General features: G+C 41.5%; 1 protein-coding gene across 1 annotated transcript; it reads right to left on the minus strand.

Annotated features, from left to right (window-relative positions):
- Positions 1 to 1,821: 1,821 nt before the first annotated feature.
- On the minus strand, positions 1,822 to 15,770 carry PRELID3A (PRELI domain containing 3A). Its single transcript, XM_048507429.1, has 6 exons — positions 15,500 to 15,770; positions 11,527 to 11,695; positions 10,956 to 11,045; positions 10,201 to 10,271; positions 10,005 to 10,107; positions 1,822 to 3,061 (listed from the first exon to the last, which is right to left on the minus strand). The coding sequence occupies exons 1-6, from the start codon at positions 15,529 to 15,531 to the stop codon at positions 2,945 to 2,947; spliced, it is 582 nt and encodes a 193-aa protein (XP_048363386.1). The 5' UTR covers positions 15,532 to 15,770; the 3' UTR covers positions 1,822 to 2,944.
- Between the last annotated feature and the right edge of the window lie 462 nt (positions 15,771 to 16,232).

The raw sequence follows: 16,232 nt of genomic DNA on the forward strand, positions 1-16,232 counted from the left end.
ACCTTACCATCCCCTCCTGGCTTCTGGTGTGTCGCACAGGCCAGGGGACATGCCCCCCTGCCCTGCGACTCTAGAGTTGTCACGCGGGGGGGGGGGGTGTTCCCTGGCCTGTGCAATGCGCCGGAAGCCAGGAGGGGACGGTAAGGCGTTTGGGGGACGGCGCAGCTTCTGTGCAGGCTGCGCCATCTTCCCCACCCCTACCAGGACCGTTCAGGAAAACGGTCCCAGGGGGGTGCGTCGGTGTCATACATGCCGATGCACCCCCCAAGCATGGCCCTGCGGAAACGGCCTCTGAGCCAGTGATTTTGATAAGTGAAAGGAAAACGTAGTTTCAAGCAACATTCAATTTGTTTTCACTTAAAGCAAAGACCATCAATGTGACCACCAATAAAGGAGCACTAGGAGCTTTTACCAGAGGTACATTAATATGAAGGCGGGGAGAGAGATAGGGACAAGGCCAACTATGCTAGAGGTAGCATCGACAAAACCCTATGCCAAGATGAAGGGGTGGATTGCAATCTGCTCAGGGTTAAAAATGCAGCAGATTTTAGACCCGCCTGTGAGAGAAACTAGTAAAATACTGAGGGCAGCAGTGGTCAGTATTGAGTGGCTATGTACGACAAAAGCTTGCAAAGAATAGCTCTGATACAGTCAACAAGCAAACAGATTTCCCTAACTTTCCCTATACATGGCTTGCTGTCTAATGAAAGGTAGCAGCAGACTCACGAGGTAACCAAAGGATAAGAGAATTCTTTTTAGCAATAAGGGTAACAAGAGACTGTCCAATAAACTAGAGTTGCAGTCATAACAGAGTTCATAAGCAAAACTCTACAGTAAGCAACTTATAAAGAAAGCATGACCAAGCCGAGAAAACAAGCGGAAACTATTGCAAAAAGCAACTAAGCAGCTGACATGAAAGGAGTGAAAATGGTATGTGGAAGAAAACTGGTTGTTTCTTTGCTAACTGGCATGAAATGCTCAGCTTCTGTTCCCAACGTTACAGCCGCTCTACCTCTTGCCTAATGGATCTGATGCCCTTTGTACTGGGTGGAGCATTTGTAACCCAACACCACACAACTTTCCTTAAAGGAAACATCTTGGCACAAAGAGTGCTTTGATCTCATTCAAGGTGCCCTCTTCCTTTGATAAAATGAATACTGTATTAAGTCATCAAAATCAGTCATACTGATCAGGGAGGGAGTGGCTGAGATGAAAATTTCATCACCATACTCCACTTACTAACTGCAGACAGCTCATACAATTTGGTTGCACCCCTTTATTTACTGTGCTTGAAGTGAGCGTTTTGCTTAAGATGCAAGTTTGATATTATTCATGCTGGGACCCTTGTTCTGGGTTTTTCCAAGGCTAAAAAAATAAGCAAAAACAATTTCCGCCAACAATCTTTCATTTCTTGCTAGCATCCAGGACCCATTTTTCCCTTTCTAAATTTGAACAGAAAGGCAGTCTGAAGTGATAAATAAGTTATTTTCATGCTGCTGGCTGTAAAACAGACAATTTAGTCTAATTCTTGACATTTTTGTCACTGTGTATTGCCTTTTCATTTCCCTCCAATTTATTTCTGAATGAAGGAATGCTTGGAAGCTCACTAAATTATCGACAGCCTTTCTACTGTACACACATTGACAGAATATATGGTGTTTAACAGAATTGTACACTGTTAAAACTACTGATTATGAACTTCTGAAATCTAGTAAGCTTCTAGAAAAGTTTGAACACCATTACATTTTTCTTTCCTCCTTATTTCTCCTTAAGTAATATTCTGCATGAACTATTAATCATCACAACAAAGTTTGACACGTGTTCCATTTATCCGCATTGACATGATTTATTTGAAGATTGTCTAAATTGGAACAGTTTTGGTCAAAAGTGCTGGGTCTGCTAGGGTCCAGTTGAGCTGTTCTTCATGTTATGTTCTCTTCAACCATGAAGTAGGCTCCTTCGCAGAACCTAAAATGGGGCGTGAAACGGGCTTGACGTGGAATGGGTCTGTCACACAGTCCTGTAATCTATTATGTGAATTAAGAAAGGCACTAATGTTGTACAAATGTTGGTTGGAAAAAACTGTACACAGAAAATAATGCTTCTAACCCTTCCCGCTAGTTTCTCACATAAGAAACTAGAGTAAATGTACACAGATGAAAATAATTACTGAATTTTTTTTAAGATTCAAAAAGGTTTTACTCCAGCATAAGAGCTGGAGCGCTGCCCTTATCAGTGGTCTGACTATAAATACTAGAGGTCAAGAACTGCATATTTTGTTCAGGCTCCGCATTTCAACAGTCCAACATGAGTTAGTACCCAGGAAGATCAAGCTTAATGCAGAGGCCTTCAACTAAGGACAAAATCCACCCAGACAACTATGCTACTTCATTAGCCTTCATTTCAGTGAGGCTTGTTCAAGCGCCTCAAAAAGCAAAGAGGCCTTTTACTCAGCAAAACTGGGTAGACCACCTCAGAGTAAGCTTTCTCTGTCAGCCTTACTGTGCTTCCCTTGTCCCTTCTCTGAACTAGTTCTCAGAACTGGAGACTGACAAAATTCCCAGTGCTTTTGTACCTATGTGTTCTTTACAGAACTGCAGCTGCGCTTTAAAAAATAAATAAATATTAAGTATGAAGCACAACAAAATGTGATATAAATTGCAAACTCTGTTCTCTAGCTATCTGGTCAAGGCACAGTTTGGCAATAGCGTATCTGATGAGCATCTATTTATTTTAGTGGGACTTGAGGTCACTGTAATTTGGAGACAGTCAAGTTCACCTGTACTGGGAACAGAGTCCTCAGAGGCCACACATTTTAGGGGGAATTGTAACTTCTACCCTGTAAAATTCTCATAATATAACAAATATATAAAAAACTATGGAGTAGCCATCTTGGCAAGAAAAAAAAATCTAATGGAAAAATAAAGTTCTCTGTTACAGTCCATCAGTTCTCTGTTGAAGCTGCTGCCATTGCTGCCTTCACACTCCCTCGCGTGGATGAAGTTAGTTCCTCAAACTCTGTGTTCAGTTTGCCAATCACCCACTCCAAGGCTTCTCGACCCTGTTGAGGAAGGCACAAGAACTTAGTGGATTTAAAAGATACAGTGCTAAAGATACACTTTTAAATCTTTCCTCTGTCAGATTCTAGAAGATGACTTCAAAACCAAATCGCTTTGTCCCCTTTGGGTTTACAGGTAGGTTTCTTTAAGGCCTTGCACTGCTGAAATTCTACCACGATGTGGTGGGTCCACTCTGGTGGTACAGGAGCTCAAGTGACAGCCTCAGAGGCACTCCGGTCAATATGCTGCTCCCAGTAGTACAATGTCAATGAAATGCAAAATCACAATCTAATTCTATTGCAGGATCCATGGTTAGAGGAGTCTTGCTAGATAGCATCTTATAAGGCACCTGATGGTTTTGATTAGCACTAAAGAAACATCCTGTGAAGAGCTTTTTCCAAAAGCAATCCCAGATCTCCTGCATAGGGCAATATTTCAACTCTAATTATCATGAATTTACTGAAAACAAACCTTATAGAGGGTTCATTTCACCATGCCCTCACCCACACATTCTCTTCCTCCATTTTATTTTTTACATCCAAGAAAAAATTGTGTGATTTAAGATCTTGCATGTCACTTTTTGAAAACTGGTTGGTCCTAACAAGGATATATTACCAGATCTGCTTATCTAGCCCATTTGATTCTTTATCTTGAAGTACTAGGAGCTCGATCCAACGATTTCCTTTTGCTGAGCAAGGAGTCCTTAGGAAAGGGAATCACACAACCTTAACTATGCTCTAGAAGCCCAATAGTTTAGTAGTAGTAAAAACCAACCAAGTAACATAATTTTTGCAAGAATTTAACTTAAGCAAATCTGAATCTTACATTCAAGCCTACAGAATAAAGAAACTAAACAGGGAAGAGCCTGGCACCCAGCCAGTACCATTTTATAGTGACAATATGGACAACTAGCAGCTCACTTAAGGATCAGCTTAGGGTAAACACAAGCTGCTTGTCCAAGTAGAACTTGCCATAGTATGCAGAACATCCCTTTCCAAGCCAGCTATGAAGTAGTGAGGACATTCCCTTTCTCCAGTTTTCCCAGATTTTGATCAAATGTCTGGCAGTACAATACAAAACAGAGGTATGCCATTCTAAGTCAATTGAAGCTCATAAACTGTCACTGTAGTTATCATCTAAGCTACCGCCAATCCTTTTGAAAGTGTACCTTACAATACATGGAACAGAATAAACACATCCACAAATTTGCTTACTAAAGCCCTGTTCTCAAGATCTTCATGCAGAACATGAATGGCCCAATTAATGACCAGTGATGTTTTAATTCGGCGCCAAATATATTGCTTGTTCACCTACATCACCATATGTCTGCATACCATGTTTCCACAAAAATAAGACAGTGTCTTATATTAATTTTTGCTCCCAAAGATGCGCTATGTCTTATTTTCAGGGGATGTCTTATTTTTCTGTGTTCTGTTCATCAGGCTGCTTCCAAACAAAAACTTTGCTATGTCTTACTTTCAGGGGATGCCTTATATTTCGCACTTTAGCAAAACCTCTACTACGTCTTATTTTCAGGGGATGTCTTATATTCGGGGAAACAGGGTAGAGATTAGTTTGAATGGGTGTGGTCCCAATGACAACTAGATAAAAGAGACAGGAAGAATGTTAAGTAGCAGACTCAACTGATAGGCATGAGTTAATTCTAAGCACTTAAAAATCCTTCAGCTCCTCGAATGCGCATTTCCCAATTAAACAGACACTAAATAGACACACTTCCCAATTAAACATCCTATTTGTGCCTTTTCTAAAAAGTGTAAGGTGATGTGATCAAATGCAACATAATAGGACGGGATGACAGAAACAGCAACAGTACAAAAAACTATCAGACAAGATATGTAATGTAAAAGCGAAGTAGAAAACAATGCACTAAGAGAAGGATAGTACATATGACACATAGCTCCCCCCCTTCAAATCTTGGCAACTGGAATCCTTCCTCCCCCATGACTACACTGCTCGGGTTTCCCTGCAGAAAAGAAATAAATCAGTAGCTTAGATGTGTGTGTGTATTGCAGTCAAGTTGCAGCAGACTTATGGTGATCCCAGCAAAAGGCTTTTGAGGCAAGTGAGAAGCAGGCCCGGTTTGCCATTGCCTTCCTCTAATGTCTCCCTTTCTAGCACTGACCCTGTTTCGCTTCCAAGATCCAGCAAAATCAGGCTGCACCAGGCTGCCTTCCCTACCATCCCTGCCTTCCCTAGATAGGCCTCTAAAAACAAAGAAAACATATAGGCCCCACTGCTTTCAGCGAGGCCTATGTGAACATCTTTAATTTTTATTTACTTGGATCTTTTTGAAATACAGAAAAGCAAGTTGATTTTAAAGTCTAGAGCCATGGTGGCGAACCTTTGGCACTCCAGATGTTATGGACTACAATTCCCATCAGCCCCTGCCAGCATGGCCAATTGGGGGCTGGTGGGAATTGTAGTCCATAACATCTGGAGTGCCAAAGGTTCGCCACCACTGGTCTAGAACAATCAGCTTCAGTTCCAAACCCAACAGCACAGCCTGGAATCAAAGTACAAAGTAAGACTAGGGAACCCATTAATATAGTGACCCTGCTCTACTGTGATTTGGTGAGAGAAGAATTCACAGGATCACTGCAGAGTGGAGTGCTGTCACTTTCACATCACCAAGTGTTTCGGCTCATAAATGATCAGGTGCTCGCTTCAACACATTCTGCCAAACAGCATTTCTACTCAACATAAACATTAATTCGAATTGGATCATTACAGTAAATGAGCCTCAGTGCTGTTAACAGAAAGTTTCCTGGGTTTGAAGCAAAACAAATCTGGATCTGAGCACATTCCACAAAGTCACTGAGACAAAACAGTTTAGTCTGATTGGTTCCAAGCTAAAGAAGTTGATCAACATGAAGTCACTGCAGCTTTTTTGAAAACAGAGTTCTGTGGATTCCAGAGTCTCTGAAGCATTTCTTGCAAGGACTGGCTACCCATCCTTTTATAAAGTCACTTAGGGATAGGCCATAAGAGATACTGGAAGAGCCAGGAATGGACCTCCAATGTGTTTTGTATTGCAAGATACCAGCTAGGTCAGCCCCAATTTGGATCAGAGCCACAATGGAGGAAATAGCAACTTGGGGGTGAGGCATTTAGGGTCAAGAAACCAGCATGGGGGGAGGATTCAAGTCCCTTTTCCCCTGTGAAGGCTATTTGTCAACAATAAAAGTGCTGAACATCCACTATGGATATTCATGGGCCTCATCCTGTTTGACCCCAAAAGACTGATTTAATTTCAATCTACTCCGAAGGATTGTTTGACCCAAGTATGCACAACATGAGCAAAATACATTCTGACAGAGGACTGGTTTACAGGATTTCTAACGTACCGTAAAACAGCATATTATGACTTCAAGCAAGCACATTAAACAATTAAAACATGCACCTAAAATGTTAGTGCATATGGTAATAGTACTGCAAGCATACAAAATGCAAGTTTAAAAATGAGGAACAGTATTTTCAGTGGTTAGTATTTTAAACACTTTTGTATGCCCTTAAAGATTAGAATTTGCCTAAAGACTCTCACAGGCTAAACAGTAGAACTGAAAGCATACCAAGCGACTGTCAAATTTTTAGAATATATACACACACTCCAAATTCAAATGTATTCAATATGGCACAACGCAATGACATATTGGTAAGTGTTTGGACTCTATAAGTGGGTAGCAAGCAGACCAAGCACAGGAATGATTTATCTATTTCAAAGTTGGTAAGAAACAAAAAATGAACTGTCAAAGACAGCAGCTAAGATTAGGAACTAGAATTGGATAGAGACAGGTCACTGGGGAGGGGAATATTTCTCCCATGCAACTTCCCTCAATTTAAATCCCATCATGCAAACACCTAACAGAATTGCTTTTGCTTCATTGAAGAAGACACATGAATATCTGTATATTTTCCCTGTAATTGGAAGCTTTTGTAAATGGGGAGTAGATTTAATTCCACAACAATACTGTGGTCCCAATCCAATTCTCCTCTGCCCTAAAGATGCATTTTTTTAAAAGTCTGGGTGATCCTGATGACACCTTTCCTATCCAATACCTACAAGGATGCGAGGGTCAAACAAATAAACAGCTGTTTAAACAGGTGCTAAACATGCCCCTTAATACTCTACACATGTCAGATGTGGCAGACTAGGAATACAATGACAAAACTTATTTTATTCTCACCACAGAGACACTAACATCAAAACATTAAAATAAGGTTTGATAAATAGTGCTGTTTACAATAGATCATCTGCTGCCACCTAAGTTTAAAGCCTCAATAATTGAGAACGGAGTACTAGCGTGATAAACAGTACTCCAAAAGCTGGAGTGTGACATGATGCACAGTAAAAGTAGCCTCCTGTGCACCAGGTCATTACTGCTCCATGGAGTGATGTCACATCACGACATTTACTAGTCAACTATGTTTATGGAGTTATATGCAATTGCCCTCCCCAGTCGTCTACGTTTTACTCCCAGCAAGCTGGGTGCTCATTTTACCAACTTCAGAAGGATGGAAGGCTGAATCAATCATAAACTGGCTTCCTGAAACCAGTGTCTGTCGGGATTGAACCAAGGTCGTGAGCTGAGTTTTGACTGCAGCACTGAGCTTACCAGTCTGAGCCACAGGGCCATGGGCTCTTGCTGTCAAAAACCGTTGCTCTTTCTCATGATAATGTCTAGTAATATAAGATATCTGATGGGAGACAAGACTTTACCTGCCCTCATAGTGCTGTTGTTTTCAGTGACAGCCATTAAACTCATTCCAGCTCCAAGACCATCTTCATTAAATAATCTGACACCATATTGAAGTCTTTTGATCACAAGCAACAAAACTGCATGCTAAAGTACACTCATTTTGCCCAAAAAGTGATATGCTTCTACATCGATGACAAGGTACCGCAAAGCCTGCTACACCACAGGCCAAATCCAGAAATAACTGGAATCACTAACAACCTCAATTATTACTCCCAGAGCTAGTACAAGTCTAGAATCAACACACCTTCCTAAGCAGTAGCTTCAGAGACTCCCAACATGTTTTTAATCAAGTCTAGTGGGTTTTCCCCGACTAATCAGCAAATGGAAGACATCCTAGAACAGAAGGGTGGGCATTATTAATGGTTATTTGGAATTTCTCAATTGTCTTCAGAAGTCACCAATGCTCCCAAATTCCCATGTTAAAAAGAATAAGGGTGCAATTCCTGGATATGCAATGTGTGTATATATATAAGACATGCAAATTTTTTCAAGTAACATCACAAAAACATGCATAGATTTGCTAGAAACTGAAATGCTGTACCAAGATAACAAATGCTGGTATTACCACTAGTTAGTACAAACTGCAGGAGTAGAAAGAGCCTGCTAGCTTAGAGCACTTTCAGAATGTTGAATTGTCCACTCAATAGCATCCCACCCCTGGAGTAACACAGAAAAAATTTACAACTTATGGCACAGGGTTCTTCCAGCATCATTCCAAATACAAGTCTGCAATCTCAAGAGCCCACATATAAAACATTTTCAAGTACCACAGTGAATAACCTCAAAGTTATGTGTGTATCAGAGCAGGATTTTGAAGGCACACATCACAACAGCAGAGATAAGCTCGGCTCAAATTAGCATACATGCTTCTATTCAGTTCGTGCCAACCCAGTCTAAAGGCCACTTCATGTTATCAAATTCTTGCATGGTGACTTCCTTGTAGAAGCCGAATAAGGTTGTGAAATGACATTGCCTTAGAATGCGCAAATAAAGATAGCCAGAGAAGAGCTCACATACTTTTGTAAAGGCTATAACTAAATAATCTTACATGCTGGGGTTTTTTAACATTAAACAGGAAAGATGACAAAAAACTTCAGCAAAACAGCTCAACAGAACCAGCAGTTTATTGCTTTCTGAGGGGCACACAAGCCCACACAAATCTTTCAAGAGGATAGTGAACAGGGAACCAACCATGTTCAGTTTGAGCCACACCTCAGTGGCACATTAATCTGAGTGAAGACGGTGATTAATTTGTTCAGGGTCCAAAAACACACAACCTGTATTCAATCACATTATTTTAGTGCTGTTTTACTCAGCTAAAGCTCTATAGGCCAATCTATCTATCTGTCTGTGCTCAGAAGCTCCAAGGACTTTCTCTCTAGTAAGCATACTTACCATTTTCAGCCTTACAGTAGTAAAATGAGAATATTGGCTACGAGTACAGGGACTAACAATGAGAATGCCATCATGAAAATCCAGCTAGCTGGCCTCGGTAATACTCTTTTGAACTTTATTCAACTCTTCCACCTTCACAAATACATCTGGTGATGCTTTATTCTTGTAAGCCCCCGCACTCCACTGCACTAAATGCATGGGAGACTTGTATGCATCCTCCTTTAAGTACTGCTTTAAGGGAACAGTCACTTTTCACCAACTGATTATGACAAAATTCAAAATGTAACAGGTCAATGAACAAGTTGTGGCAGTTTTACACAGGAAGTAGCTTACATTTACTTCAAGACAATTCCTTCACAGGGAAACTAGAATGTAAATTCCTATGCACAGTCCTTGATACAGAAAGAAACAATAGGCATCTGTATGTAACAGTTTTCTCTGTTGTTGGAACATCTAACTTGTACACAGTTCTCACGTCCAGTGGAATAGCACTGAATACACACATCTTCATATTTAATGTAAGGAAATCATTTCTCAAACTAGAAACAAAGTTTTCTAAGCTCCCAATGCCTAATTGCTTAAAAGCATTGAATTTGCAGAAGACTTTTTAGTGGAATAAAAATAAAGAAACCTTCTGGATTCTGTCAAAAGCAAATTAATGACCACATATGTGGATAATGAAGTCATATGTACGCAAAAGGTTACTCAATTTAAGCCATTAATGATCCAATTTGCTTAAGGCACAATCAGTATGCATATTTCATCCACTTACCTTTCTAGCGTTGGAAGATATTGAACTTGCCATCAATGTTTCCAAGTAACTACTGAGACTAACACCTTTTACTGTAATAATTGCTTCTTGGGTTAGTACCGTTCTAAAAGGGGAGGAGAAATGTTATCAATACAGAAACAACATCATACTGATTTAATGCATTAGACTCAAAAGCAAAGAAGACAATTCAACTTACTGTTCAGGATTTTCAGGGTGAGGCGTATAGACTAATCGTTCATCAACTGATACAAGATTTGTAAGTGTAATCTTAGAGGGGAGAAAAAGGAAAATTCATTTTTTTCAGTGCTGTTTTCTCTTTAGTCTCAATGTCTCCAATTAAGAAGTACTGTCGGCAGCGTATATTCAAACTAGGTTCTTTGCTTTTCTACACAAAACCCAACTTCCTTCCACATGTGTTTGCAAACACATGTGCTTTTTTTAAGTAGCTAGACTAAAGGTAGCACATCAGAACCATAGATGTCTCAACTCCTGTAATCCTACCTACCTCAGCAGTTTCCTCCCTGGAACCCAGTGTCCATGTCTTGAGGTGGGGAGGCGGTTACCCTATGAGTATAGAACCACGGAACTAATGCACAGGAATCTGAGAGAAAAGTATCACTATGCAACATTTCACCTCGAATCCCTCCAGATAAATTCTATAAGACGCAGCGTTCCATGAGTAAGACCGCTGCTATTTCTCAGAAGTTCTATCTGCTATCCAAAGGATTCTAATCCTGTTCTCAGATTCTAGCGCTCGTTTTACCTCCTGTTGTATTTGTTCTATCCCAGAAAGGTAGGACTTTCTATCATTATATTTTTTTAACAAATAAATGGTTTGAACAAAAACATTCATCTTGCATCCAGTTTTAGCTTTATATCGGCATGCTTCTGCTTTGGGAAAGCCTTCAATATGCAGTGCCATAAAACAGCAATCAGGAATCCATTACTTACATTAGTGGAGCACAGCACCATCTTCTTTTCCATTGGATCTACCACAGAATGTTCTTTAATATATGTAATGGTTCTATTTGTCCCCAGAATCTAAAAAGGAAGGACAAACACAAGACTCCAAATTGTCATTGGTGAACGTAGTCAAGGTTACTGATAAAAGTACTTCTTGGAAAGCATACTTTGGTAAGCTCAATCAGAACAACTAGATCTCTCACGCTTGGTTCTCTGCATACATGTTTCCATTCTGAACATGCCCCCCATGTGAACATTTAATACTACAGCAGTTGCATGCAGTGCTGTCACGAGATATGTACTGAAAAAGTGCAAAAATCTTTAAGAGTACTCCTCCTTCAATGAAATCTTCACTCACTGCTTCTCTCTCTCTCTCTCTCTCTCTCACACACACACACTCACACACACACACACACGTGGCAGTACATTTATAGTGGCATTTAAATACTAATAAAACTGACCAAAATGCTGCTAGACTCCTGCTTATTTTTCAGCTTATTTTTCTGCAACTGACCAACACGACCTTTACTCTAAAATTATTCAATTCACAAAAGCTTACAGCTTTAACAATACTTGGCAGCCCCCATTCAGTGCTCAGAAGCCGGTGGCTGTGCAACCTTCCTTCATTATCAAGGCTTCGGTCCAGAACATCAACTCCGACCACAGATGGATTCATGGGATTGGGATACTTTCGCATTGCAGCTTTTATTACAGTGTCCCATGGATGTCTAAGAAAAATGAAACAGAAGAGAAATAACTGATACATTTTTAAGAATTTAATATGTGCAATACTGGCTTAAAACTAATGTCTTGAGATTACATTTGAGGAAATTTCAAATATACACACACACACACAAATGACACAGCTGTACAGAGTTTAACAATTGATTAGCAAACTAGATTTCCGATATTAAACTCACTCCTAAAGTTTGAGGCAGAAGGAAGCGCAAACTGTGTGCCTGTTTGATGTAAAGAATGAAGTATTTTTAAACCAGTGAGTATAGCATTTGGACTAGGATCTAGGAGGCCCAGGCTCAAAACCTTGACCAAGGTCCCACACTCAGCCTGATCTATCTCACTGGGTTGTTATGAGGATAAAGTGGACAAAGCACAAATATTGCAAGCTATTTTCATTCTTGAAGAATAGATCACAGAACCATATTCTTCTGTGTGCACACCAGGCCCAGTGCATCTCTAGACTCAGTGGTGTGGAGTTTGTAATGCATGGATCTGTCTGGTTACAAACCCAGCCATTCTGGTTCAGCAGTGATCGATTAGCAATTTCTCCAACCACAGCAGCTAGCAACACTAAATTGGGCTAGATCAGGGGTCTGCAACCTGCGGCTCTCCAGATGTTAATGGACTACAATTCCCATCAGCCCCTGCCACGATGGCCAATTGGCCCTCAAGTACAGAAGTTCCAATGCAACAGCTTCCCTCTGTATTCCATGTACCACCAGCAAGGTGGTATCAAACCTAAGTTGTTTATTGAAAATAAAACACATTTAGGGATCTACCTGCTCTGCCAACCAGGGATACACACCAGGAAGGTCCAACAGCCTGCAGACTTTTAACAGGGCTGTTAAATAACAAGTAACACAGCAGAAAATTCCAGTACTCCCCAGCCCTTGAGGGATACTCAGCTGCCGGACTGAACATGTTAAGAGCAGCTAAAAGGAACTTAAAGTATTTACACAATACAGTTTAGCCTTTGGCTGTTCTTCCAGACAGCTAAAGAACCAAAAAACCAACCATAAGTAAATGCAAACCAAATGCCAGCAGTCCTAATATAAGTGTTTCAATGCGTACAAACCCTAGGGCATCAAAGTCTAACAGTGAAACCCAAAGGGAAGGGGGATGAAACCACTTAGAAAGTGATGTGACCCAGATGCTTGTACAAATGCAACTTGTGCTGGCATAAGTAACATTTATGCCAGTGCAGAGGCACTTATACTGGTGTTTGGGAACTGCATGGCAGCACAGCCATGGCAGCAGCACTCCTCCAGCTTAGGAGCCCATACTGGTGCCAAGGAGCATGTCTGGGGATAGGGTCAGCTTTACTGAGCTTCACAACTCCTTTCAGGCCAGGAATGCCCCCATCTGCTGGCACAAACTTACACTGGCAAAATCAGTGGTGCGTTCCACTGTGCTACATTGGCCACTTTCACAGGGGAAGGGGCAGTGTCATTATTGGTTTGCTACCTCCAATGTCCTGCATCCTGTCCCGGATTGCACTGTAAATCATAATCCAACCAGCAAACTTCAAATTACAGGACTAAATCTGGATTGAAAAACAATAGGTTCATTGATGCCATAGCATACCTTTACTATACTGCAGAAGAAAAATAAGAAAACAAATAATTTTTGTTTGTTGTGAATATTCCTTGTCGCACAACTTAAGGATTTTCATTCAATTATAATATCTAGAGCAACTAGTATTAGTTTGAATCCTGCAGAGGATTTTCACCAATCCTGATCCCCGCATCAGACATCCAATCCCCCCAGTTATACTGTTCTTTTGGGTCACCCCTCTCCAAGATGCACAATCTCAGGGAGCATTTCAGGTTATGGTGGAGGGGGAAGGAAAACAAGGTCACCTCCACTAACGGAAATCCTTCCGCCAGTGGTCATTTTTGGCATGAACCAATCTATTACACCTAATCGCCAGACAGTCACAAGGGTGTGTTGCTTATGTGTCATGAGTCAGGGCAAGGTATTAATTAAATTGATTTGACATGTTTATGCCACAAGCTCTTTCTGATGTGTAATAAGCAAACTGTCCTTCCCAGAACAAGCTATCTGTACATTTAAATCAAACCAATCTTCCCCGGGGTGGCCCAGTTTGCCCCATTGTAGAACTCCAACAGGACACAGTTACGAGCTAAATGAGGAGGTGAAAAATGTGACAATAATCTCTTCTGATTTCAGCTGCTCTCCCTGAAGTGCTAATTTCCTGTTAAATTGACACACCAAACAATTTCAACAGTATGCTCAGGCCATTCAGCAGCAAGGTTTATTTATCACTTAAGCGGATTCCACACCGCATATTTATAACGAGTTGCAATCATTCTAAATGAACTTGTTTTCCATTTAAGATACACAATTGCAACTCAGTATAAATATACTGTGCGGAATCACTCTTACTGTTTATGGGGAAATCTTTTTTTAAAAAGAGGAGAAAACACCCAATCTGTGACATGCTTTAATTCATCCTCCTTACCATATAACATGAAGTCCTATTAAAGGCTGAAGAATGGGATTGGAGTCTTAAGAGCAGATTCTCCAGGTCTCCTAGCTGACCTTAGGAAGGCCTACCCGCTCCCTGCCAGCAGAATAGCAAGCCAAACAGAACGCATGGGAGTATTTTTAGAAACTAATCCTACCTAGAGGCTCACACTTATGCAGTCAAGACCTGCTCCCATGCCATGACCTCCAAAGAAAAGGTCATCCTCTTTGTCCCTAATAACGTAAGCCTTTGTATAAAGGCACAGGAGGACAGTTCTGTGCATGGACCTTCTGCTTTCCAGAAGAGAAAGAGAGAAAAAGACACAAGTTCGAACAACATGAACTTTTCCACACCAAGCACAGCAAGGACTCTGGAACTTTCCCACATCAAGCAAAGCAGGGACTCTCACCCCTGGCTCTCCCAACCCGGTTCTTTCATAACAGCCCTACTTCAACCTGTGCTGAGGGTTCTGGAAGGGGGTGGTCTTGAAAGGAATTTGTTAGGTGTATCACTCATTTCTTGAAAACAGTAATTTATTTGGGTTCCTGCCAAGTTGTTAATAAGGCCCTTCTCACACTTTTGGTCTGAGAAAGAGAGTTATGAAGTCAAGAAGGTTATCTGCCTTCTGGAATGTGTGTATCTGGGTGAAATTGTCCTCTCCCCTTCTCCTAGCTCTTTCTTTTCTGAAAATACCTCACGGGTGGGAGAAGGGAAAACCTGACGTATTACTGCTGGGAACATATAATCTATGCCTTGTGAAGATCTGGCCAGTTCAGACAATAAAGTTCACAGATTTAAAAAAAAATTAAAAATGTAATTACTAAATCTTTTTTTAAAATCCTAAAGTGAAGACCTGTACAAATTACAGTACAAACGCTAATTTAATCTTTTTGTAACATCAATTTTAATTATAACTATTACAATTTTATCCTAGATCTTTATGTCTATTTGTCTATTCTAATTTTATGCCAATAAAGGTATTTGTACAATGAAGTTATTACCCTATGCTTGCTATTCATAAAACAAGAACTCTACTTCTAAGGTACTGATTATTGTTGTTGAGCAAGGCTGGTGCTGTGACATTCATAAAGGGATCCCATGCAATAGAGTTAACATTTGGGAGCAGACCCGCTGCCATGCGTAAAGTTCTCTAAGCAGCATCCCCGGGGCCAGCGGGGTTTAAAAAGCCGGGCAGGCTGCATGAAACCACCACGAAGGTTTCCAAGGCAAAAATGGGAGGCAGCTGTCCCCAGAACCTGGTCTTTCTCCCCCACCCAAGAAGCGTCACGCCCACCTCGCGCCTTACCCGAACACGTGCTCCGAGCTCCAGATCTTCATCCTGGGGGCTTCGGACTGCGGCGATGGCGGCCAAGCCGGCTGCCTCGTCCGAAGAGAAAAGACGGAGCGCTTCCTTCCCGGCACAGGAATTGTGATGACGACACCTCCTCCACTGACGACACCGGACAAGCTGCGTCAGAGAGACGGCCCCGCCCCCATTGGCGCGGGGATATTTCACTGGAAAGCAAGCGAGGGAAAGACGCCGAATGCGCACAAGTCGCAGCCCGCTCTAGAAAGGAGGAGCGGAATTGCTAGTCAGGCCCGCGGGGCAATGCGTGCTTGCGTCATGGCTTCTCCAAAGGCTCGCCGACCTTGCGCCGCCGGGAGCACGTGATCTCTTCCCAGTATTCTTCGCTCTCGAGGCTCCCTCGAGCCGGGGCTGCACTCTCTCGGGCAATGCCAGAGACTTGAGCTGAGCCTTGTCAGGTTGCCCTTGGAGTGACGCGCGCATACCTTGGCGCCTGCAGAACGAAACCCGGCAGTGTGACCGAGCGTGTAAACGGGTGGCTAACATCGGTTTCACTGCAATGGGTGAAAGAGTGACTTCAAAGCCACTTTCGAGGTTCGAGTTTTACTAGAAAGGTTGTTGGGACGATTATGAAAACACTATAATTCTGTTGTATCATGAAACATGACTTTTCAGATGGCGTTTCAAAAAGGAAATGGAATCGGTTCCTAAAATTATCAGTCCAGTAGCATCT

Source organism: Sphaerodactylus townsendi, linkage group LG09, assembly GCF_021028975.2.
Source record: "Sphaerodactylus townsendi isolate TG3544 linkage group LG09, MPM_Stown_v2.3, whole genome shotgun sequence".
Lineage (NCBI taxonomy): Eukaryota > Metazoa > Chordata > Lepidosauria > Squamata > Sphaerodactylidae > Sphaerodactylus > Sphaerodactylus townsendi.

Bases quoted from the DNA above. Each gene is read 5' to 3' on its own strand.
- PRELID3A (XM_048507429.1), bottom strand. From the start codon at position 15,531: ATGAAGATCTGGAGCTCGGAGCACGTGTTCGG. The intron at 11,046-11,526 runs GTAAGCTTTTGT...CTTCCTTTTTAG, and splicing joins TGCCAAGTATTGTTAAAGCT to ATTCTGGGGACAAATAGAAC. The intron at 10,108-10,200 runs GTAAGTTGAATT...CTCCCCTTTTAG, and splicing joins CACCCTGAAAATCCTGAACA to AACGGTACTAACCCAAGAAG.